The sequence below is a fragment of the Podarcis liolepis genome, assembly GCF_965112155.1.
Source record: "Podarcis liolepis genome assembly, chromosome: 12".
In the NCBI taxonomy this organism is placed as follows: domain Eukaryota; kingdom Metazoa; phylum Chordata; class Lepidosauria; order Squamata; family Lacertidae; genus Podarcis; species Podarcis liolepis.
The window spans coordinates 9,814,150-9,838,976 of NC_139563.1; the positions used below are offsets into that span (position 1 = coordinate 9,814,150).

A 24,827-nucleotide genomic window follows, 5' to 3' on the forward strand; every position below is an offset into this window, starting at 1 on the left:
ACCTGTAATACTTGCAAGCCAGGTGACTCCCAGGTGACTTTCTTACTTACAACCAATCAGGGGGTGGTTCTGCCTGCCTTTGGCTCTGGTTCCACCTCCTGTGGGTCTCTGTGCATTCTGCCCTACCAGGCCCAAATGGGCTAGCATTGGCATTGAAGTATTCAAAGCACCTCATTTGTGTTATCTCGCCAACACAACAACCCTGTGAGTTGGGCCAGTAGTAAGTGACATACCCCCTCAAGTGAATTCGTTGTTGTTTCACTGCTATACCGCTTTATATTTTAAAGAACAAATCTCAAAGCGGTTTACAACCCATTGAACACCAAATAAAACAGTCCAGAACAAAACATATTCAAGCTTCAAGGAAAATCTTTCAGATCCTTCTCCAAGTCACCTGACACCCAGAGATCATCATGTGGTCACAACTGGACCCGTGGCTGGTGCCTGGCTGATGTTTAACACTGCTTCCCGGGTTCTTGACTCAATTTCTTCAGCACGCCCCCGTTGTAGCTTTCCTGTTCTACTTCGTGCATAAAAGTGTAGCTCACCAGAAAAGAAATTCAGACCCAGTAGAAATGTCCATTGCCTTTTTCTGTAAATCTGCAGGGATTGCTTGCATGTATCTTCTGATGCATGTATCTTCCTTGCATGTATCTTGCATGCTTGCATGTATCTTCCAACGCAGATTCTCTTCCTTATATTCCACCTGCCCGATTTCTTTTCAGATCTCTTTTTCTGGAAGGAAAGTAGCGAATCTCATTCACATTCAGGGACTTCATTGTGGCATGCAGCAAGTAGACTGTTAGACCCCCCCCCCAGTCCTTCCTGCATTATTAAGAGCAGGAGACCGACGCGTCAGAGGTAAAACAGAGTGTACCCACCAGAGGACAAACAAGGTAACCGGCTTTGCATTATTCATCAGGTGTAATCAAATAGAGGATTTGCCTAGACACTGAGGGCAGTTTGTATCTTTTGTCTTCCGTCCCCACTTGAATTTGATTTAAAAGAATTAACAACCAAGTCACTTGCTTCTGCTGCCGGCATCTTTTAACACGGCCGTTCGCCTTTACCAATAATGTTGAGGGTTGAATCGGGCAGGAGCCTGCAAACCACCGCCACGCCTTTCTCTGTGTAAACAGAAGCCTCTGGGTGACTGTAGTGGCTCACGGGAGTTGCTGCAGCCACGCACCTTGCTTCATAAATCCAGTGCAGGTGGAGAGATGAGTAGACGCTGGGGAAACTGCAGAGAGGGGTGGAGGGAGCCTGTCAGGTTAGAACCAGGGGCTGTTCTAGGTGTGAGCACCCTGGGGTGCCCGCGGACCGGCTCAGGAAATGGAAAGAGTGATTCCTGCTAAAATGCGGGCAGATCAAACTGTAGCCTGGGGGCTTTGCAGCAAGGTAAAGACACAAGCAGGCACTCACTAGGTTTTGCAAAACATCTAGCTCTGTGTCGCCTGAAGGGCTTCATTTGGGAACTTATGGTCCCGTCCCCCCTGCAGGGAAAACGGAGGTGTCTCCATTGCTGCAGCCATGAGTACCTGTTGCAGGTGGCGGTTCTGCTGTTAAGCTGGATGCCTCTTAAGTCCTGCAGCAAGAAAAGCTGGATCCTGTGACCTGAATGAATTATGGAAATGAAAGCAAATTAGCATCGACACTCTTTGCATAATGCATTCTGCTCCAGTGATTCAAGAGGAGGGGTGGAGTGTTAAAGAGAGTGAACCCTGCCGGCCAGAAATTCCTGAATAAAAACCCTTTCCTTTCTGAGATTTCACCAGGTATTGCTAGAAACTTCATTTCCTGTTTCGATGAGAGCTGGGGTTCCCAGGAACTTGAATTCTGATAAACCAAAACCCCAGGCTTCCTTGCATAGGTCTATAGGGCCCCGAAGTGTGTTCTCAGGTTTGTTTGTTTTTGCCGGATTTGGAAAGAGGGAGATTTAGCCTAGTGCCTGCGGCTGGTTGCAGAGAAAGCTTTGAGGTCTTGTAGAAAGTTGTGCTGAGTGTGCCCGATGCAGAGAGCAAGTTTTAAAATGGCATTTATGGCATCTTAAGCTTGTTCTATGGTTGTACGAACGTTTCAGGGGCCCTCCCTCCTTATTTTTGCATTGGCACAGCCTTCATCCAAGGTGCAGGAGTTCCAAGAGAAAGAAGCAGTACGTTCCTTTGCTACGTTGCAAATCTTGTTTACTGGTCACCTGGAAGTTTTCCATCCTCGCCACAGGCAACCAGAAGTCCAGTTTGTTGCTTCCACCTTTTTCTCTTTTTTGCAAAACTAGATAAGCAATTCCTGCCTTTTAAAAAACGACAGCAAATTTGTGCACCCATACAGCGTAATATTTATACGCCACCCTTCCTGCAATGAGAGCATGATGGGTATATGTCTAAGGCAGGGGTAGGCAACCTAAGGTCCGGATGCGGCCCAATCGCCTTCTCCATCAGGCCCGTGGACTGTGGGAATCAGTGTGGTTTTTATATGAGTAGAATGTGTCCTTTTATTTAAACTGCATCTCTTCCTATGTGGGGCATAGGAATTCGTCCATTCCCCCCCCCCAAAAAAAAATAGTCCAGCCCACCACATGGTCTAAGGGACGGTGGACCGGCCCATGGCTGAAAAAGGTTGCTGACCCCTGGTCTAAGGGCTACTTCAGGTTACTTCCTCAAGAGCCCTGAGAGTAAGGTGGATGAGCTGAGTGTGTAACTGGTGAGGATTTGAACTTAACTCTTATTTGTTAAATTTATACCCCACTTTTTCTCCTGGGGGGTCAAAGTGGCCTACAACTCTTCCCACTCCCCAGTCTAACCTGACAATAATCCCGTGGCGTAGGCTTAAGCTAAGAGCGAGTGACTGGCTCAAGGCGACCCAGTGACTTTCATGGCCGAGTGGGAATACGGACCCTGCTCTCTCAGGTCCTACTCTGGCACTCTAACCACTACACCACACTGCTTCTCCTGCGCCTAAACAGTGAGAGCTGTTCAGTGATGGAACGGACTCCCTTGGAATGTGGTGGACTTTTCTTCCTTGGGGGTTTTTAAGCAGAGGTTGGGTGGCCATCCGTCATGGATGCTTTGGCTGAGATTCCTGCCTTGCAGGGGGTTGGACTGGATGACCCCTGGGGGTCCCTTCCAACTCTACAATTCTTTGATTCTGTGAAATCTAGCACCTGGACCGCAACAGCACTCTGTCTCCCTTGCCTAGCCCTAACTGGGCACTTGCCATCTTTATTTGTTCTAACGATGCTCAGATGATCGTCGCGCCCCTTCCAAGTCGCCTGGCCTGGCCGTGTGACTCCCATTCGTCTCTGCGAGGATTGCGCCCTGTGTGACTGGGGCATGCGGCTGAATTACGCGCATGAGCTGTTTTCTCTCGTGGTGCGTGTTCCCATCGTGGCTTCCTCAGCGCTCAGTCAGTCTCCTCGGACAAAACGCTGCCTGCATTTTCTGGCGGGTGGAGTTTGGTTGCCTCACCAGTCTCTGCTTGCAACTGATTCATGCTTTTTTATTCTGGGATGTGAAACGTACGTGTGCTTTCTAGCCTTTGCTGTCCCGACTCTATTTTTAGCAGCAGGGAGAGATTATGAAACCTTATAGTCGGCTTAAGTTAACCAAAAAAAAAAAGGAACTGCTTGAAGGAGCGGGAATCCCAATTTACTGTTCCTTGAAATAAGGTTGCCGAGTCCCTTTCTGTACGCAAAGGGGACTTCTTGAATCTAGCCTCTTCTGTGCGGTCGTTTCTGGTGGTTTCCCAATGTGGTATCTACATGGGAAATCGCAGGGTGAAGGTAGGAAAAAACTTTACTGCTGTGGAAATCCCCCCCCCCTTTCCACTTTTCCCAGCACACACACATATATGCAAACTATTGTATGAAGTAGCTTGGAATATTTTTAAAGGAAAGCACCAGAATTATTCCGTCTCTCTCTCCTTTTCATGTGTGGCTCCAGTGTGTATTTCAGGCCTGGAAAGAATATCTTAACATTCACGGTCACCAGCGTCACATTTCTAGGTGTGCAAGCAGTCGGAGAACGTTAAAAAAAACCCAAATACTAACATGACACACACACTGAATCATTGGTCTGTAAATGTGACAAGAGAAGCTTTTTAGTATACAGTGGTGCCCCGCAAGACGGAAAACTCGCTAGACGAAAGAGTTTTCCGTTTTGGAGGTGCTTCGCAAAACGAATCTCCTATGGGCTTGCTTCGCAAGACGAAAATGTCTTGCAAGTTCCTGCGGGGGTTTTTTTCCTCCTCCCCCCTTTTCTAAGCCGCTAAGCCGCTTATCAGCTGATCCGATAAGCCGATAAACTGCTAAAAGCCGCTAATAGCGCTAATCCGTCAATGGGCTTGCTTCGCAAGACGAAAAAACCGCTAGACGAAGAGAATCACAGAATGGATTCTTTTCGTCTTGCGAGGCACCACTGTCACCTCCCCCCTGCTCACCTATGGTGAGTCGGTAGTACCTCCAGGTAACCAGGAAGGGAACTTGTTTCTTTCTTTCTAATTGGAAAAAGGTGGCCTTTTTTGTGTGGGATAAATTGCAAGGTTGGCAAAGATGGTTGCTGGAAGCTTTCCAGTGCCTGCCTAGTTTGGTTTTGGAAAATGAGATTTGGGGAACCAGCACCCTAACTTCCCTCCCCATAGAGGCCCAGATGTACAGCTTTGCATGTAGGGTTGCCTCAGGTGCTACCTCAACTTGGACTGCCAGGGCTCTCCAGTGGCCAATCCCCAACGCCTAGTATATTTCCAGAGCCAGTTGACCAGAGCGGGCGGGTTGAATTCTGTCCTGACCCCAAAGGGAACATATGAGGCCAGACTATTGCTTCAGCTCCCCCAGTGCTGTCTAGAACTGGCATGTAGAGAGAGGTCTGCCCCATCCTGTGTCCACATCCAGGGTTTGAACTTTTTGCATGCATGGTCTGGCCTCTCGTACACAGACCTCACAAGCCAGGGCCCGGTGTTTGAAATCAGCCAGGAGCATTTTTGCATCCGACTACCGACGCAGGTGGCGCTGCGGGTTAAACCACTGAGCCTAGGACTTGCTGATCAGAAGGTTGGTGGTTCGAATCCCCGCGACGGGGTGAGCTCCCGTTGCTCGGTCCCTGCTCCTGCCAACCTAGCAGTTCGAAAGCACGTCAAAGTGCAAGTAGATAAATAGGTACCGCTCCAGCGGGAAGGTAAATGGCGTTTCCGTGCACTGCTCTGGTTTGCCAGAAGCGGCTTAGTCATGCTGGCCACATGACCCGGAAAAACTGTCTGCGGACAAACACCGGCTCCCTTGGCCAGTAAAGCGAGATGAGCACCGCAACCCCAGAGTCGTTCGCAACTGGACTTAACTGTCAGGGGTCCTTTACCTTTACCTACCCAAAGATGGCAACTAGGAATTCTGTTTTGGCAACTGCAACCTCGGTTTAACCATTTGGTTCCTAGCTTATATACAGTGGTACCTCGGGTTACATACGCTTCAGGTTACAGACTCCGCTAACCCAGAAATAGTACCTCGGGTTAAGAACTTTGCTTCAGGAGGAGAACAGAAATCGTGCTCCGGTGGCGCAGCAGCAGCGGGAGGCCCCATTAGCTAAAGTGGTGCTTCAGGTTAAGAACAGACCTCCGGAACGAATTAAGTACGTAACCAGAGGTACCACTGTATCAGCTTCTACCATTGCAAGCCGTCCGCCCTCGAGAGAAAATTCTCTTAATCCTCTGAACGCTTTCTTCGAGTGTGTTCTTGAAAGTGGTTCTCCCCCCGCCCCACTTCAGGAAACTGAGTGCTGTTATTTATGGCACCAGGCTCTGAAAATAACTCCCATGTAGGTGGGTGTTAACAGCCCAGAAGACTGGGGAGATGCGGGCGGTTGTTTTGGTGCCATCGACTCTGAGATCGCTTGTTTTCTCAGAGTAGCACTCCACTGTAAATCATCTCTCTCTCTCTCTCTCTCTCTCTCTCTCTCTGTGCCCAATCTAAGCACCCACACACTTGGCACCAGCTCTGCAGACGTGAAGCCAGCTTTTTGGAGAAGGCTGCAGCAGTCTTGGCGGCTTGGTTGCAAAGGTTGCTCTGTAGTGTTTTGGCTCTCCTTTGTAAACACCGGTGCCCAGAGTCCCCTGGCCAAATGTCCTTGGCTTCACTTTTGGCAAACAATGACCTTTACCAAATCCAGGCTGCCAGGCCTGGCAGGAGCTGACCTCGAGAGGTGGGCAAGCAGTAACCTGGAGCGCAGGTGTTCTCTGGGGAGGGAGGTGGGCTGTGGTTGCCCTATGGTGAGGGGAAAGGCACTCTGCACGTGCCTCAGAGGCACCATTTTCCAGCGTGCTGCGGAAGCCGAGCCCTTTCGTGTTGAAAAGGGTTTGGGGTTACGTGAGCTTAAAACTGATCTCCGTTGACGAAGCGCTCTTTAGAACGGTGTTAGAAACTCAAATAAATGAGCTAATTGCCAGGTGGCACCTTAAAGCGGGGTTGCAGTCGCCACAATGGAAAGTCTAGATGTTGTGTTTCTTTTTGCAATGGAAGTTGTTGTTGTTTCTGTAGCACTTTATATTTAAAGGGGGGAAATCTCAAAGTGGTGTGCAGTACATTAAAACAAATCCAGAATAAAATGTGTTCAAGGAAGATAGTTCAGATCCTTCTCTATGTTGCCTTCTCCATATTTATTTACCTACTTAATTTATATAGCTGCCCCATAGGAAGCCAATGTGGGGTAGTGGCCAGAGTGTCAGACTAGGACCTGGGAGGTCGGGGTTCAAATCCCCACTCAGTCAGGAAACCCAAGGCCTCTTAGCCTATTTCACAGGGTCAAGCTGGACCTTTGGCCTGATCCAGTGTGCAATGGGTTTACGTTCGTCCCCCACCCCACAAGAAGCAACCTGAGCACAAGCTTCTTTACAGCTTTTCTCAGCCTGGTTGCTTGGAGAAGGCCATAACTCGCCATAGGCGAACAGCTGCTGATGCGGTTTGTTCTGCAAGCTGCAGGATTCTGCTCCTCTCTGACAGAATTGGAATTCACCTCTGGGGAAGCTTTCTGTTCCCTAATCCTGCAGAAGGTGGCTTTGCTGAAATATTCTTGAGAACCGAGGGGCAAGGTGTGTGTTCAGGCAGGTGGTATTGTTGTGTTTTTGTGGCCTCAGGCTCCCCTGTGAAACTTTTATATCCTGTGTTCTAGGGTACCTCTGCCTTCTGAGTGGCTTAAATGAATCAGAATCTTCCTTAGAGCTATCTTACTCCAAAGTAACGTTGTTGTCACCCCTCGGAGGAGGTTAGAAAGCTTGCCTCTCCCCTTTTAGCCCCATCTCTCCCCCCCCCCCATTCCTTCCTGCACGCTTCAGAGATTTCCAGGAGAGCTGGCGGTTTCTGCTCAGTGCCTCCCCCCCCCCCCAAAAAAAACTTTCCTTTTGTGCTCCACGACCTCCACCCCTCTTTTTTGAAAGCTGGATGTTCAGATCGGAGTGGAATGCACATCTGGGCTGAATATTTGTTAGAAAGTATTCCCAGGATAACGCCAAGTTGGCTGTGCCAAAGAGGAATTCCTGCGGGTTTGATCCGCTCCATGATGTACTTTTTGTTAACGGGAAGGAAAAAAATGGGTTGTGGAGTGTCTCTTTTTGGTCAAAGAGATGAGTAGTGGAGCTGGAGCCCAGAACAAAATGTCAGTTTTGGCAATTTAGCAAGGGGAAATGAAATGCAAAAATCTGTTTCTATACAATACCATGCTCAGCCTTTTCCACCCCAGCCCTACCCTTTTCTACATGTTTTTTTTTTAAAAAAAGACCAATTTTTTAATAACTGAAGAAACTTTTAGTTTGCTCTGAATTAAGATTGAAGGTCCTCGTGCGGTGATATCAAGCCGCATCCTGCTCCTAGGTGGCCCATTGAAATTGATGGACAGGCACATCTGTTTGTGGGTCTTCTCTGAATAACGATTAATGTTGCGCATCACTGTTAGGCTCCCAAATTTTAGAGTACCTAAAAAAGGGCCAGTAGTTTGTTTTGGTATGAGCAGCTGTTCTAGGTGTTTCTTCGGGTCCAATAGGGTCATACTCTCACCTGTTGCAGTTGGAGGGAGGCAGAATCGCTGCCCCCACTCCGAGCCGAGGCTGATATGAAGGCCAGAGTAGTGGATCACGCAGAGTGGCGACGGGCCACCTCCCCTAGAGATGTGGTGCTTGTATAAAAACCCATTTCTGATCTCCTTTCTGAGAGCGGAAAGTAGGAAATCCTAGATTTGGAAGGGATACCTCGGGTCATCTAGTCCAACCCCCTGGAATGAAGGAATCTGAGAGACCCTGAGAGAGTAGTAGCAGCTGTTGTTACATGGTTTTATTCTTAAACCTACCTTCATGGCCTGCGTAGAAATCTGGATCTTAGGCATTAGCTGCAGTGCCCTTTTTGGGTAATAATAATAATAATAATAATAATAATAATAATAATAATATATATTATTTGTACCCCGCCCATCTGGCTGGGTTTCCCCAGCCACTCTGGGCGGCTTCCATAGAAACCAAAAAACACTAAAATATCATACATTAAAAACTTCCCTGAACAGGGCTGCCTTAAGATGTCTTCTGAATGTCGGGTAGTTGTTTATCGTTTTGACATCTGATGGGAGGGTGTTCCACAGGGCGGGCGCCACTACCGAAAAGGCCCTCTGCCTGGTTCCCTGTAGCTTTGCTTCTCGCAGTGAGGGAACCGCCAGAAGGCCCTTGGCGCTGGACCTCGGTGCCAGGGCAGAACGATGGGGGTGGAGACGCTCCTTCAGGTATACTGGGCCGAGGCCGTTTAGGGCTTTAAAGGTCAGCACCAACACTTTGAATTGTGCTCGGAAACGTACTGGGAGCCAATGTAGGTCTTTCAAGACCGGTGTTATGTGGTCTCGGCGGCCGCCCCCAGTCACCAGTCTAGCTGCCGCATTCTGGATTAGTTGTAGTTTCCGAGTCACCTTCAAAGGTAGCCCCACGTAGAGCGCATTGCAGTAGTCCAAGCGGGTATCAGTTGCCTCACACGTTTTGGTGCCCAAATGATTCAGGAGCCCTCGAAGCTTTCAGGAGGGAATTTGGTTTGCTCCGATCTGGTTATTCCGGTTCAAATCTGACGCAACTGGTGCCTCGGGCCGATACATGCTCTGTTGTTTGCCCTCCTCTGGATTCTGCACCTGGTAGTCCTTTCTCCTTTCCCTGAACGTCCAAAGCAATTCATATGTGCTTTGCTGTGAGCGCTACCTGGTGAACTCCTCCTGGCTGAGGGGAGTCCGCTCCTATTTTAGCCCTGGACTAGGAATAGTCTTGTTGGACTTCAGCTCCCCCCACTGGCCCTTCTGGCTGAGATTAATAGGGGTTGTGTGGCCCAGGAAGATCTGGAAGGGGCCCAGGGACCAAGGATGGGGAGGGGGCAGCTAAACTGCACATCCTTTCACGTAATGTGTGAAGTTGCCCTCTGGAAACTTTACCTGGGCACCGTTCCAGTTCAAACTAATAAAAGCAGGGGCTGGCGGGTGGGGGGGAGAGACAATGGGATTGATGTCTTTGGGGGGGGGGAGCAGGGGAGAAAAATCTCCCTAAAAGCCTTTTCCACATTAATTACGAATAAAGCATTGCCTGATCTGCGCATACTGTATCGACGGTGCAATAAAATTGTGGAGATCGCTTTTGGCCCTGCTGTAGGGGCTCCTTTCCCTCTTAATCTACTCATTCCCTTTGGAGAGGGGGTGTTTAAAAACTCTTCTCTCCATCTGTTTTAAAAAAGCAATATTTCTAGCCTGGGCTCACGTACAGATGGCCCTGGGCCGCCTGGAGGGATCTGTCTGACCATGTGCAGAGTGCCCGTCCCCGTAGCCTTAGTTCAGCATCATAGTTCTGAATTAATAATAATAATAATAATAATAATAATAATAATTTATTTATATCCTGCCCTCCCCAGCCGAAGCTGGGCTCAGAGCAGCTAACAACAGTAAAATAATACAGCATTCTAAAATCAATTCATTATCAAATCAGAATGAAAGGGCATAGATTGTAAGTATGGCTTGAGTAAAATAAACTATTGTATTCTTAAAGCCTGCCTTTATATGAGGAAAGCCGGGCAAAGCAATTGACAGCCTGCTTCCCCATCTAGGATTCGCACAATTGATCTGCCCAAGTAACTCTTTCTGGTAGCCCAATCGGGCCTTTGGTGAAACAGGGATAGCTAATATATTTAACCCTTTAAATGCTATGGGTACCCAAGGCCAGTGCCCTTTGGTTGAGGGCTTTTGAAGGCTTGAGTGGAGCAGTTCTCCCTCGGGAGGTTGTGGACTCCCCTTCCTTGGATGTTTTTAAGCAGAGGTTGGGTGGCCATCTGTCATGGAGTTTTCCTGCTTGGCAGGGGGTTGGACTAGATGACCCTGCGGGCCCCTTCCAACTCTAAGGTCCTCTGATTCTATGTATTGCATTGGTGTGTGTGTGTGTGTGTGTGTGTGTGTGTGTGTGATGTTTCTGCAGGGCTCGACTGCAGGTGGGTTTGGGAGGCATCTTTCCCCTATACAACACACACACGCAATTCCTTGCAAGTAGAAAAGCAAGCAAGGATTCGAACCCGCCTCCTTGCTCTGCCAGATCTTCATTTCCACACACCCCGATAAATTTAAATAAAATGTTAGCACCTTCTCACCCTCCTGCTTTTGCAATTTGTTGTTATCTACTTGTGGTTTTATTTTGGTGCCTGGTGTGGACGAACCGGTGCGTTCAGCAGCCCTGCTTCTGATTCACCGGGTGAGTAATATACCCTAGCTGTGATGCCTCGTTTTGCTCTCCCGTCTGGGCTCAGGGTAAACAAGCGGGTTCAGCGGAGTTTGGGTGTTTTGAAGGGCTTGCGTGAAGAGGAGGGACGCTGGGGGAAGTCTTGTTAAGGCTCGAGGGCTTGCTCACCCAGAAATCCTCACCCAAAATGTGCCTGGGTTCCTCTGCACACACCAGCAGGCGGCCAAGGCTTGTCGAGTGGCATTCCTGCAGCCATCGAAGGAAGCACTTCCGCTCAAGGCTAGCCAGAGGCGTTCGGTGTTTTGTAAGGTGCTCAGTTAGAGCTGTGAGGTTGCGTGAGGTCCGGCTGATAATGGCCACCAAGCAAATGCAAAATAGGTCTCAGCCGTAATGCTGCTCAGTGCGCCGAATACTCAAAAGTTGTGAAGTGTCATTCGTGGGTGGAGCTTGCCCTCAAAGTGGGTGGGGGCAAACTGCGGCATGGAGACAGGCTGCCCCACCTTCCTGGTGAACATTGGCCTCTTGTCTTGCCTTTCAACTAGTTTAGTGGACTTCAACTCCCATCATCCATGACCATCAGGCTGTGGGTGATGGGAGTTGTAGTTCAGCAGTATCAAAGGAAAGCCAAGGTTGAAGAAACTCTGGGAAATAAAGTGGGGGAAATAAAATGAGGGTTTCTATTTAATATCCTGCCTGTTTAGGGTTCAAACCTTTGCGGCCAAAATTCACCAGGCACATTTTGCATTTGGTGGTGCTGTGGGTTAAACCACAGAGCGTAGGACTTGCTGATCAGAAGGTCGGCGGTTCAAATCCCTGCTACGGGGTGAGCTCCCTTCTCCTGTCAACCTAGCAGTTTGAAAGCATGTCAAAGTGCAAGTAGATAAATAGGTACCACTCTGGTGTGAAGGAAAACAGCGTTTCCGTGCGCTGCTCTGGTTCGCCAGAAGCAATTTAGACATGCTGGCCACATGACCCGGAAGCTGTAAGCCGGCTCCCTCGGCCAATAAAGCGAGATGAGCGCCGCAACCCCAGAGTCGGCCACGACTGGACCTAATGGTCAGGGGTACCTTTACCTTTATCAACCATTTGCGACCAAGTGAAGATGCCCTGGTGCCAGGATGGGGCTTAATGTCTCCTCCATCTGCATGCCTGGGGGTTCTTGGGTCTTGGACCGTTTTCACACACCAGCAACACACCCTGTAGAATTCTATCTGTTATATTTTATTTGCACAATCGGAACGAATTTCAAGAACCAAAAAGTTGTAACGAAACTAGGCATTCCATTTTGGTGACTGTTTAGGTGACCCTGGTTTAAGGAGCCATTTAGCTTTATATACCTGACTTACTAACATTGGCCTGCGCAATTGGGTGGCACGTTCCATTGCCCAGAAGTAAGGCTTTCATAGGTGTGGGGTGAATAGGCCTGGCTTCAGAAGGTGCCCACTTTGGACGTAAAATAGGGCTAAGTCAACGTGGTGCCCCCTATCCAGATGGATAGCCAACCTTGCAGATGGATAGCACCTTGCAGATGGATGATAAACAGGTTTCTTTTCCTTTCCTGACTCTAACGGATAGCAGTACCAGTGACATGTCTAGGAAATGCAGTTGCAAACTTTGCTCATTTACCTTGTGAACCGTGAAAGATTAGAGAAAAGTGTGTGCCGCAAGGGGCCGGGTCAGAGCACTCTGGGGGCCGGATGTCACCTGTGGGCTGCGCCTGCAGCAGACACCTTTGCGGAGGTGGCTGGAGATTACATGCTTGCAAATTGCACGGGGAGCTGGGGAGGGGATGTTTTGAGCCAGAGATTGGGGCTGGGCTTTTGCTTTGGGTGACAAATAAGCATTGATTCCTTGTGCGAGTCGTCCCCCCTCCCCCTTTCCCTTTCCCTTTCCCCTGTTTCTGTTGAGCTGGTGAGATTTGCACAGGAACACTCTGTCTCCTCGGTTGGCGGAACTTGTTCCAAAGGAGCTACAGGCCAGAAATCTCCAAAGGGGTTGTGGGTTTTTGTTTGTTTGGACAGTTGGGAAAGAACGAAGAAAATGCAGCAATCCAAACACCGCCGGCGGTTGACTTTCGGGGGCATTCGCCCTGTTGTTCCAACGCTGCTTTTCCCCAACCGGGCGCCCTTCAGATGCTCTGCGCTACGGCGCCCGTTGTATGGGAGTTGTAGTCCAGCGGATATGAAGGGCGCCCGGTTGGGGAAAACTGTTCTGATGGGAAGTAAATAGGGTTTATAATCCAGAGTGGATCCGTGGCAAACGTTCCCACCCCCTGCATTTTCTGCCGTGGTCTGTTGCCGCGCCTGGGTGTTTTGTGTTTTTCCAGCGCACGAGAAGGCTGCGTTTTCCCACCAGGGACCTGCTCCTGGCTGCCTTCCCTGCAGAGTGGCTTTGTTTAATTAGCATGAGCTAATGCAGCGAGGGGCTTGCATTAAAGGCACAGGCCCCCCTTGCAGGCGAGGTGTCGGGCTCCCTTACGGAGGAGGAACATGTTGTGCTCTGGCTTTGTTCACCCCCCCCCTCCTCTCGACTTTTGCAAGCCTCATCTTCGGCTACAGGAACACTCAGCTTGTCGACAGCAATTAGATGGGAGCCAGTTTGGCTGGTTCCATGCGCTACAAGGGGGGGGGGTGCTTTCTGCTTTATTGAACGTCTGTTTCCCCCCCCCCCTCCGTACCCTAGTCGCGTGGCCATTTTGAAACCATAGTCCAGGCCTCAAAATTAACTTAGAAGGTGTGTCCTTTGGGCCACACACAAACCTAGCGGACCAGCCCTCTGGATCCTGGCTCCCACTGGTGCCTTCCACGCAGAACGGCTATGTTTTTGTAGAATCGCAGTCGCAAGGGACCCCAAAGGTCATCCAGTCCAACCCCAGCACTTACCTCCACAGGGAAAGGGGTCCAGCAATCTGCATTAGGCAGCCTATCCCTAAAGCATGTTGTGGACATGGTTCGCCACCCCAAGGGTAGAAATGGCTTCTGTTCACTTGGGCTGGGCCATATCTGGTTTTCAACATTGCGATGTGTCACCGGATAAACATCACGATATACCAACATATCACAATGTCTGGAGGAAAGATGGAGCTTGGTAGAGGCGTTGGCTGGCTTCACGGTTTTCCCCGCGTCGTGATTTTTGCCGGCGCCTGCTCTTGGGATTCCCAACCCGCCGGCAGGAGGCCTGGAGGGGAGAGCTGAGCTGGTAGAGTTAACAGGGTTTTCAGGAATCGAGAGATTCCAGCCACTGGTATACTGTACAGTGGTACCTCGGGTTACAGACGCTTCAGGTTACAGACTCCGCTAACCCAGAAATAGTACCTCAGGTTAAGAACTTTACCTTAGGATCGGAACAGAAATTGCGCGGCGGCAGCGGGAGGCCCCATTAGCTAAAGTGGTACCTCAGGTTAAGAGCAGTTTCAGGTTAAGAACGGACCTCTGGAACGAATTAAGTTCTTAACCCGAGGTACCACTGCATGCTGCCTCCCGACAGTGGAGTGACCACCTAGCCATCGTGGCTAGTAGCCACACAGAGCCTAATTCTCAACTAGGTTTGTCTAATCCTCTTTCAAAGCCGCCTAGGTTGGTGGCCATCACTTCATGGGATGATGATGATGAAAGTTGGGAGTCCAGCCACGTTTGGCAGGCAGTACAGTCATACCTCGGGTTACAGGCACTTCAGGTTGTGTTTTTTTGGGTTGCGGACCGCCGAAACCCGGAAGTACCGGAACGGGTTACTTCCGGGTTTCGGCGGTCGCACATGCGCAGAAGCACTAAATCGCAACCCGCGCATGCGCAGACGCGGGTTGCAAACGTGCATCCTGCACAGATCACGTTCGCAACCTGCACCTCCACTGTTGTTGAAGGAAGTTGTTCTGATTAGCTGTAGCGCCGTTTAAAAGGCTGCGTGGCTCGCAGCAAACAGCAAGGCAGATTTCTGTCTGTCTCTCCTTTTCACGCCGGGTTTTATTGCAAAGCCTCACCCCCAGTGTGACCCAAAAGATTGCTCAGTCATTTTCCCTTTCTTCCTCTGCTTTCTCTTCAGTTATATGAAAACCTCTCGCTAACCATGACGGGGGTGCTAAAAAGAAAATACAATGAACTGGAAGACGACGCCCCCTACTTCTCCTCATCTTCCTGCTCGCCTTTCTCTTCCTCCTCGTCGGCGTCTTCAGGCTGGGACTCGGACGAGGAAAACTCACGAGGAGGAGGAGGAGGCATCAAGCCCAGCTTGGCCTTGAGCTCCGATTTCACCCGTAAGTATATTCACTTCTTACGTTACGCCTTCTCCTCCAAGGAGGTCGCGGCAGCCAAACGCAGTTCTGCTGCCCCGTTTTTGGCCGCACAACGATGCTGCGAGGTAGGTTAGGCTGTGCGAATGAATCGTAGAGCTCAAAGGGGACCACAAGGGTCATCTAGTCCAACCCCCTTGGCAATGCGGGAATCTTTCGTCCAACGTGGGACTCGAACACACGCCTCTTGAGGTTAAGATGGAGTGTGCGAACGTCTGAGCTGCCCAAAGCCATCCACTGAGCTTTGTGGCTAAAGTGGGGTTTGAACGTGGGGTCTCCGTGTTTCTTACTGATCACTCTACCCACTACTCCACACTGCCTCTCTCTAATGTGGACTTTGCATTGGCCCAAAGTTTTTTGCTTCTCTTCTGGAGTCTGCCTATTCTTGCCGGTTTGGGAGCTCGCAATATGTTTGCAGAAACCTTCTTCGTGATAGACATGGGAATTACCTTACGAGTTGCCTGTTTACATGCGTGAAACGGAAATAGTTGAAGTGATGGTGTCAGGCAGGTATGGAGGAGGAGGGGAGGGGGCAGAAAGTCAGCGTGAGAAGTCCTGGAAGAGCTTTGGAAGTATTTGTCTGCCGCTCTTCATAGCAACACATTGCAGGGCAGTTCCCTACCCAAAGGGAAGGAAAATTGAGTTTGCAGTGGGTGAGAAGAATCCTGCATTTTGAGAAATGCTTCTCATGCTTCTCAAAGCATGTTAATTCAAGTTAAGTGATTATTTTTTTTAATGTTAAAACGAGCAATTAAATGTTGACAAATTAGCTTTGGGCGTACACTTAAAAAAAAAAATAAAGAATTAACTAGCTCATTGAATACAAGTGGAATTCAGTTACGGGCATTCCAGTTTATTCAGCAAAATATCCAGTGTGCTAAATTAACATTTTCTGGCTGTCCTCGGCGGAGGCTTGCAGCATCCTTCCCCCTCCTGACATTAATAATGGCTTCCAGTTTTGCATTTTTCACTCAACCTCTCCACGGACTGCACCTAACATCCTGCAGAGATGCTCTCCGCTGCCCTTCCAGTGAAACGCAATAGTTTTAATCGGTAAATCTTGTACCAGACTGCTGGGACTGTTTTGCTTCTGAGGTCCACTTAGGCGACGCTTGCGAACCGGCTGCCGTCTCCAAATGCCTTGGAAGTCTTGTAACAACAAAGAGGCTTTCTTTTTGTGTTCTGGCTTTTGTGCGGCAACAATGAACTTTCTGTGTTCTCCTCCTGGCTTGTTTGGAGGGTGGGGAAGTGGGGGGGGGGGAAGCATTGCAAACCATTCGAGGGATGACTGCAAATGCTGAAGTCTGATATTAACAAATATTTAACTTTATTTCTCTCTCTCGGTAATATGTGTTTATATATTTTGACATTGCTGAGCAGAACCGAGAGAGACGTGCCAACTGGCTGGCAGGGGGAGAAACCTTTGGATAGTCTTGCAGAAATCAAAGCGAGCTCTCTGGTGCATCACTCCCAACGGCTGGCTCATATGTTTTGACTCTTAATGGGCCACTAGATGTGCAGATGCTTCAGTGTGCCTGTGTTGGTCACTGTCTGTAACAGCTATCACCGGTATCTGCAATGGAGAGCCCTCTTCTGGCTTTCATTCTTGCTCACCATTGTTGGACAAGAAGTGCTTAGAGCAAAAGAAAAATCGTCCACGTCTGAACTGAGTCCCAAAGCCATTTTCTTGAACATTTTGGGTGTGGTTTTTTTTGTAACTTTTCACAGGACTTGTGAAAGTATCTTGCTTGCAGTGTTTAAATGCATGCATACATAAAAAGGTAAAGGGACCCCTGACCATTAAGTCCAGTCGCAGAGAACTCTGGGGTTGTGGCGCTCATCTCGCTTTATTGGCCGAGGGAGCCGGCGTACAGCTTCCGGGTCATGTGGCCAGCATGACTAAGCCGCTTCTGGCGAACCAGAGCAGCGCACGGAAACGCCGTTTACCTTCCCACCAGAGCGGTACTTATTTATCTACTCGCACTTTGACGTGCTTTCGAACTGCTAGGTTGGCAGCAGCAGGGACCGAGCAACGGAAACTCACCCAGTCGCAGGGATTCAAACCGCCGACCTTGTGATCGGCAAGCCCCAAGCTCTGTGATTTAGACTGCCGCGCCACCCACGTCCCTACATGCATACATACATTTAAAAAACCATCTTGGTTTTAAGTTGCATTTTAAAAAAATACATTTGGGGGTTGCAAAACTAGACGTAGTTTAAATCGTGCAGGCATTGCGCATCATCTCAGCTTCAGGAAGATCGCGGACACCTTGACTTTTTTTGCAAGTAGGATCAAGGTTACAGTACCTTAAATGATGACCAGCATGCTTTCTCTCCCTAGCAAAGCACGCTTGGTGGGGAGGGAGCAGGCGAGCTGAAAACTGGTCACTATAGATACTACATTTTTAATCCTCTGCCTGCAGATTCCTGAGCAGCTGTTGAGCTTCATTCCTCTCCCCCGAGAGGCCTGGGAGCCTCATTATTTAATATAAGGAAGAGTTGTGCCAGTTTTTAAGTAAATGGATTCCAGATCGATCTGGCTAAGCCAGCACAGACGTGTCTCACAGATGCACTTAGATTGGTTTGACCCCTGCGTATCTCCATTTAATTGAATTCAGTAAATTGCCATCTTAAGCTAAACTGCTCCAAGCTAAGCATTGCGACATTATTCATAGCGGACGGAGAGCCATGTTTGCGTGTGTTTTATTTATAGCAAAAAAAAAAAACCCGCAAAAAAGCGAGCGAGCCTCTTTCTCTGCGATTGGAGACGGAGTCCACCTGGAGAAATCAGTGCAGGGTATTCCTTCAAGTTGGCTGTGTTGGAAAGGAGTAGCTCAAAACCGGGACAGGAGTGTGAAGTTGTTGAATCTGCAGCCCATCTGCATAATTTGGCATCGCTGGGTGGATTTGCATGCTATTTGTGGAGCCACAGCAGGTGCCAGGCCACAGCTGGTGGCGACGCAGGGCTTCCTTTGCGATTGTCCTGGAATTCGCAGCCCCGGAGATCCCAAAATGGCCAGCATGAGGTCTTACAGATGACGGGTGATGGAGTTGGCAGCCCCTTCCCACGTGGTTTTTGAGTCTAGGATAATGTGGGGTGCGGGTCGTATCCTGCCGTGGCATTTGGGGGGTGGGAGGGCAGGATGGGACATGGCAAAGACGATGTAAAACTTGCGGTTCCCAAACTTTGTATTAAATTTTTACAGGTTATTTTTTTAAAAAAAAATAATCATTTAAAACAGCGAGAGGGCGAACTGAGGCATATGCTAGCAGTTCGCCGAAAGGGTGATCCCACATTTAGTTTTTAACTTTATTAAATATATATCCCGCCTTTCCTCCAGGAAGCTCAAGGCAGAATACAGTGGTACCTCAGGTTAAGTACTTAATTCGTAACCTGAAACTGTTCTTAACCCGAAGCACCACTTTAGCTAATGGGGCCTCCTGCTGCCGCCGCGCCGCCGAAACACGATTTCTGTTCTCATCCTGAAGCAAAGCTCTTAACCCGAGGTAATATTGCTGGGTTAGCGGAGTCTGTAACCTGAAGCGTATGTAACCCGAGGTACTACTGCTTCCTATTTAATCCCCACAAAAACCCTGTGAAGGAGGTTAGGCTGAGAGACAGCAACCGGTCCGAGGTCACTCAGCGAACTTTGCGGCTGAGTGGGGATTCAAACCCTGGGATCCCAGCTCCTAGGCCGACACGCTAACCACTACACCACACTGATTTTCAAGCACTGGCTCTGTGGTGCTCTTACCCAGAAGAGGGGTGTGTGTGTTTGTGTGTGTGTGGCTCAGTGGCTTGCTGAGTGCAAGTTTAAGGGGGAGGTGAGATTTGAACCCAGGACACACAGCTGGTGGCAGCGCTTTCTTTATTTCTGCAAGAGCCTCTGACTCGGTTGAGCTTTGCAACCGCTTGCCACCCCCTGTGAGATTCTGCAGGCTGCAATTCTGCATTTCCTGCGGGGTTTTCCTCGCTGCTGACACACTTACGTGTTTGTGTGTCTTGGTGGCATAGCTGTCAATGTTTTCCTTTTTTTAAGGGAAATTCCCTTATTCCGAATAGCAAGAAAAGGGAAAATTTGACAGCTATGCTTGGTGGGTTTTTTGTTTTGCTTTAAGCCTCTTTTTCATTTGAATTTGCATTAGGCAGAAGTACCTGATTGCACCGGTAAGGTTAAACATTAAAAAAAGCCTCCCCCCAAAATATATATATATATATATATATATATATATATATATATATATATATATATATATAAAATATATATATATAAAACGCATCGTGCAGGTGCTTTAAGATAAACCAGGCACTTGAGCTAGCCATGTTTACATTGGGATCACCTGCCTGTGAAGAGAAATGGCATTGCAGCTGCTTTTAAATTAGCCCCTGGAGATTAGGCTTGTAGATTTACAGTTCCTCCCAGAGGGCGGCGAAGGAAATGTCCTCAAAGCAGCTGTTTTGATGATCTTGTGTTCTCTCTCTCTCTCTCCGCCCCTCGCAAGAAGCTTCACCAACAAAACTGTTTGGGTGTCTGTTTCCTTTTTAAGTAAAGTGGGCGGGAGGGTGGGGGGGGAGAAATCTGGTCTGCAAAAAAAAAAAGCCCCCCCCCCGACTCCCTTGGCTTGACAGCGCGCAGATGGTGCGCTTAGACGGCCGGAGTAACGTGCAGTGAATATTTCATGTCCCTGGTTGCTGTCGGGGAAAACACGTTTCCTTGAGAAAACTGTCACGAGCCCAGGAACGCGGCTGCGTCTTGCGGAATCTGCTGGCTGGCAGGACGGCATCTGGGGTGTGTGTGTGTGTGTGTGTGTGTGTGTGTGTGGTGTGATGGCGCAAGTCTCTCCGCCGAAATGAGAGCCAGCACAAACGTGCAGCAGCGTATAGTACAGACTGTGGGGTGGGGGGAGAGGGACACATGTAATATTTCCACATGTGCCTGGGTCGGAGGCAAAAATTGGTCCAGATTGCATTTAAAAGCTGAACCTGCCGGATTTTGCACTTTCTGAAATATTATTATTATTATTATTATTATTATTATTATTATTATTATTTATTAATAATTAATAATTAATAATTATAATTAATAACAATATTTATACCCCACACTCCCCAGCCAAAGCCTGGCTCTGGGCAGCTAACACCAATAAAATTTCAGTAAAAACATAGTTACAGATAGGTAGCCATGTTGGTCTGCCATAGTCAAAATAAAAAAATTCCTTCCAGTAGCACCTTAAAGACCAACTAAGTTAGTTCTTGGTATGAGCTTTCGTGTGCATGCACACTTCTTCAGATACACTGAAACAGAAGTTGCCAGATCCTTCTATATAGTGAGAAGGTGGGGAGGGGTATTACTCAGAAGGGTGGTGGGAATGGGAGATTGGCAGATAGCTGAGATGAGCCTGTTGACGACTCTTAACGACTGCAATAGGTCTTACAGGAAAAGGCAAGGGGTGAGAAGGTGAGAAATGGCTTAGTCATGTATAATGAGATAAGAATCCAATGTCTTTGTTCAGGCCAGGTCTCTCCATGGTTTTAAGTTTGGTAATGAGTTGCAATTCAGCAGCTTCTCTTTCCAGTCTATTTCTGAAATTCCTTTGTAGTAAAACAGCTACTTTGAGATCTTGTATGGAATGTCCTGGGAGACTGAAGTGTTCTCCTACTGGTTTCTCTGTTTTGTGATTTGTAAAAACATAATAAAAGAAAAAGAAAAAAAATTAAAATACAGTGGTACCTCAGGTTAAGAACTCAATTCGTTCTGGAGGTCTGTTCTTAACCTGAAACTGTTCTTAACTTGAAGACCACTTTAGCTAATGAGGAAAATGCACACCTTCATAAATTTACATATATCACACGGGATAGCAAAACAAAAAGGCACTGTGCTTTTGCAAAAATGTGTGTGCAAGTTGGGATGATAAAATACGGGTGGGTTTTCATGAGAACTTGTTCGTTTTGAGGAAAAACTGTAAGTGTGAGTGTGGAGAACTGAGCTTGAGGTGGGAAAACGAGAAAGTGATTGATAGCTCTGCCCTTCCTTGCCTAGTTGCAGTGGGGGCTGCTGCCCCTAGAGGTGGGTAGAGGAATTGCAGTCCAGACTCTCTGCAGAGATGCCTTCTTTGTGTGACTTGCAGACCCGGTGATGGTAACGCTGATCTATCTTGCAAGGTTGTTGTCAGGGAGATGGAGAGCAGGCATATGAAAGGCATCGGACCCTCAAAAGGCCGAGTAAGGGCGTCAAGAGGATGAAAAAATAACATCATGAATGCCTGCTCTAGATGAGCTGTCTTTTCCCCTGTTTTACTTTTATGCATGGGTCTTTCAAGGTGGTTGGTTAGCTCTCTTTAAAAAAGCCGCTTTGAGAAATTTAGAAAAAAAAAAAAAGGAAAGCAAAAAACCCAGCACTTCCATTTTTAATAAGAGGCAGTATGGTTTAGTGGTTAGAGTTTTGGACTAACCGCAGCCAAACCTAGGTTTGAATCCTTATTGTAAGGAAAACAGTCCCCTCCCCTTCTGTTATCGCCATCAGAAACTCTTTACCTTCAACCCTCAACACTTGCACCACTGTGTCTAATTGCAGTGATAATATAATATTCCTGAGCAGCTAGATTTCTGCTTGTGGGAAAATGGTTCCTTCTCGCACCCCCAATCTGTCTGTTTTTGGAGTCTTGTATTCATATTTATTATTCATATTTATTGGATTTATATACCGCCTTATGCTCAGAGGTCTCAGGGCAGTTCACAGAATGATTTCAAAATAAAAAACCAAAAAAATACATAATCAAAATAAAAACAACAACCGATACCCCCCCCCAAAAAAAACATTTTAAAAGGGCGTAGGATGTCAATCAAATCAACCAAAGGCCTGGTTAAAAAGGAACGCTTTTGCCTGGTGCCTAAAGGTGTATAATGAAGGCACCAAGCGAACTTTCCTGGGGAGAGCATTCCACAGATGGGGAGCCACTGCAGAAAAGGCCCCGTTCTCGTGTTGCCACCCTCTGGACCTCTCAAGGAAGAGGCACACAAAGAGGCCTCAGAAGATGATTGTGTCAATTAGTACTTTTACTATGTAAATAACTTGGTCTTTTTTATTATTATTTCTTTGTTACTTCTTTATTTTTCCTTTTTTCCTTTATAAATTTTCTATTTTATATAATTTTCTTTTTTCTACCTGTTAAGAGATAGTACATAATGTTTGTATAGACATGCAAATTTTTTAATGAATAAAGAAATATTTTTTTAGAAAAAAAAGATGATTTCAGGGTCCGGGTAGGTTCATATGGAAAGAGGCAGTCCTTGAGGTATTGCGGTCATGGTGACCTTTTGTTAAAAGACACTTCAGTGTTGTAAACTGTTTTCCCCTCTTGGTTTTCGAAAAAGCAGGTTTCTAGCCCTCAATGGTACAGATAGGAGATGGAAACAGTAAAGACTCCTTCACTTTCAATACCCTATTCTCAGCCATTGATTATGCACTTTAAATGACCCACTGCAGCAAGCGCTCACCTCGCTTCTCCTCTCTCTCTCTCCCAGCAACCTCCATCCTGAAGAAAAGCAAGCGGTTGAAGCGCAACAATGTGGAGTTTGACCGGGTCACCGTCTTCTACTTCCCGCGCTGCCAGGGCTTCACCAGCGTGCCCAGCCGCGGGGGCTGCACCCTGGGCATGGTCAGCCATCACGACTTCTCCCGGGAGTTCACGCTGGCCGAGTTTTCCAAGGAACAAGAGGCCGTCCGGCGGGAGAAGCTCAAGGAGCGGTTGAAAGAGGAGAAGCTGGAAGCCCTGAAGTGGAAAGTAAGTGGTGGGACACCGGGTGGGCGTGCAGAAGGCTGCTTTGGGTTTAGCACACAGAGGGCGCCTCTAGGTGTAAAAGACAGCTTATATCCAATCCTTTATCTTAAGAAATAGAACTTGAAGCGCTCACAGAGACAGCGTCCAGGAGATCCAAACTCCCTCAAGGGCTATTCCATCCAGTGCCCCCACCCCCTCCTTCTTTTCGAAATCAGGGGTGGTTTGTGGGCAGCTGCGGATGAGACTGCATCTTCCCTTCCACCGGGAAGAAACCCAGGAGGCTGATTACTCCCATCTCAGCCCCTTAATTACCGTATTTTTTGCTCCATAACACTCACTTTTTTCCTCCTAGAAAGTAAGGGGAAATGTCTGTGTGTGTTATGGAGCAAATGCCTACGGGTGGCGGAGGGGATCTGCTGCAGTCGTGAGCAGAGGATCCATGGTTCCCCTTCCTTCCCTCCTCCGTGGCTCGCTTTGCTCGCTTTGAAACAGCAAAGCGGGAGAAGAGCCACTGAGTGGGGAGAAGAGAGGGACAGAGAGCCTGGTTACAAAGCACGGATCCACATAGATCCTCAGGATTTTTGCACTGGGTCACCCCAAATTCACCATCAGATCACATAGCATGTCCATGGCTACAGCTTGCACCAAAAAAACCACGCACCCACTGTTGCCTGGGGCCGCTGTGGTGCAAAAACGTGGTTACAAAGCATGGATCCTCAGGATTTTTGCATTGGGCTACCCCAAACTCACCGTCAGATCACATGTCTGTGGCCACAGCATGAACCACAAAAATCATACATCCACTGTTTCGTTTAGAATATTTTTTTTCTTCTTTTCCTCCTCTAAAAACTATGTGCGTGTTATGGTCGGGTGCGTGTTATAGAGCGAAAAATACGGTACCTTGTGTGAGCTGGAGAGATGGTATTGTCGGCCATCTTCCGTGGCGCCCCTAGCTTCTGCTTCTTACACGAGTTTCCTCTGCGTTTCTCCAAACAGCTCACCATGAACGGTACGAAGGAGTCGGAGGAAGCCAACCAGCTGACCACAGAAGACATCTCTGACGATGACATCGACGCCAGTGCCACCGAGCTGGAAGACGGCTTCTTCCTCCAGCCGTACCCGGCCAAGAAGAGGCGAGCTCTGCTCAAAGCCATGGGCGTCAAGAAGATCGACAAAGAGGAGAAACGGGAGCTGCAGAGCATCCGCCTCTCCCGGGAAGACTGCGGCTGCGACTGCCAGGAGTTCTGCGACCCCGAGACGTGTAGCTGCAGCCTGGCGGGCATTAAATGTCAGGTGTGTGTGAGCAGGGGCCTTCATGGCCGGGTTTCTTGCAGGGAAGAGGGCTTATGGGACCCAGTGTGGGGAAAGCGGAGATTGCCCTGGGAGAAGCTGATCTTCCACTGCTTCTAGTATGTTGGGCCTGAGAAGGAATGATAATAATAATTTATTACTTATACCCCGCCCATCTGGCTGGGTTTCCCCAGCCACTCTGGGCGGCTCCCAACAGAATATTAAAAACACAATAAAACATCAAAACATTCAAAACTTCCCTATACAGGACTGCTTTCAGATGTCTTCTAAAAGTCTTTTTTTTTTTTAATGATATTTTATTAAAGTTTCCAAATTATAACAAAACAAATGAAAAAAGAAAAAAAAAAACATCGAAAATAGAAACAGTTAAAAACACATTAATTTTCGTAACATATCTTCATACACTTATTTCCCCAGACCTCCTCATCCCTCCCTTTTTTGTATTCCAGTTCAATTTGTTAGTTCAGCAAATCCTTACCATCAAGTTTTTACCCAATTCTAATCTTTCATTACATTACCTTACTCTATTCTCCTCATTGTCTTATAAAAGACCTTAACCTAAATTTTGTTTTTGATAACTTCTCTTAACCGTTATATTCTTTCCTAATCCCTTAAACTTTTATACCAGAGCCAAGCAATTTCATTTCATGCATCCTTCTAATATTCATCAATTATATAAAATTATCCTAGTAACAAAAGATAAAAGTCTTCATCCAACGTCCCTTCCCCCAGG

The 24,827-nt window shown here is 48.0% G+C and overlaps 1 protein-coding gene across 2 annotated transcripts in view; it reads left to right on the forward strand.

The window, feature by feature from the left end:
- The window catches only part of CSRNP1 (cysteine and serine rich nuclear protein 1), a 36,185-nt gene that overhangs the window by 5,700 nt on the left and 5,658 nt on the right, over positions 1-24,827 (forward strand). The window contains exons 1-4 of one of the 2 annotated variants that reach the window (XM_083466953.1): positions 3,334-3,402; positions 14,755-14,965; positions 22,527-22,786; positions 23,780-24,076. In XM_083466953.1, the coding sequence (XP_083323079.1) occupies positions 3,349-3,402; positions 14,755-14,965; positions 22,527-22,786; positions 23,780-24,076 (822 nt within the window). In that variant the 5' untranslated portion in view covers positions 3,334-3,348. Of the gene's footprint in view, positions 1-3,333; positions 3,403-14,754; positions 14,966-22,526; positions 22,787-23,779; positions 24,077-24,827 lie in introns of those variants that run through there. The other variant, XM_083466954.1, reaches the window with a different exon arrangement.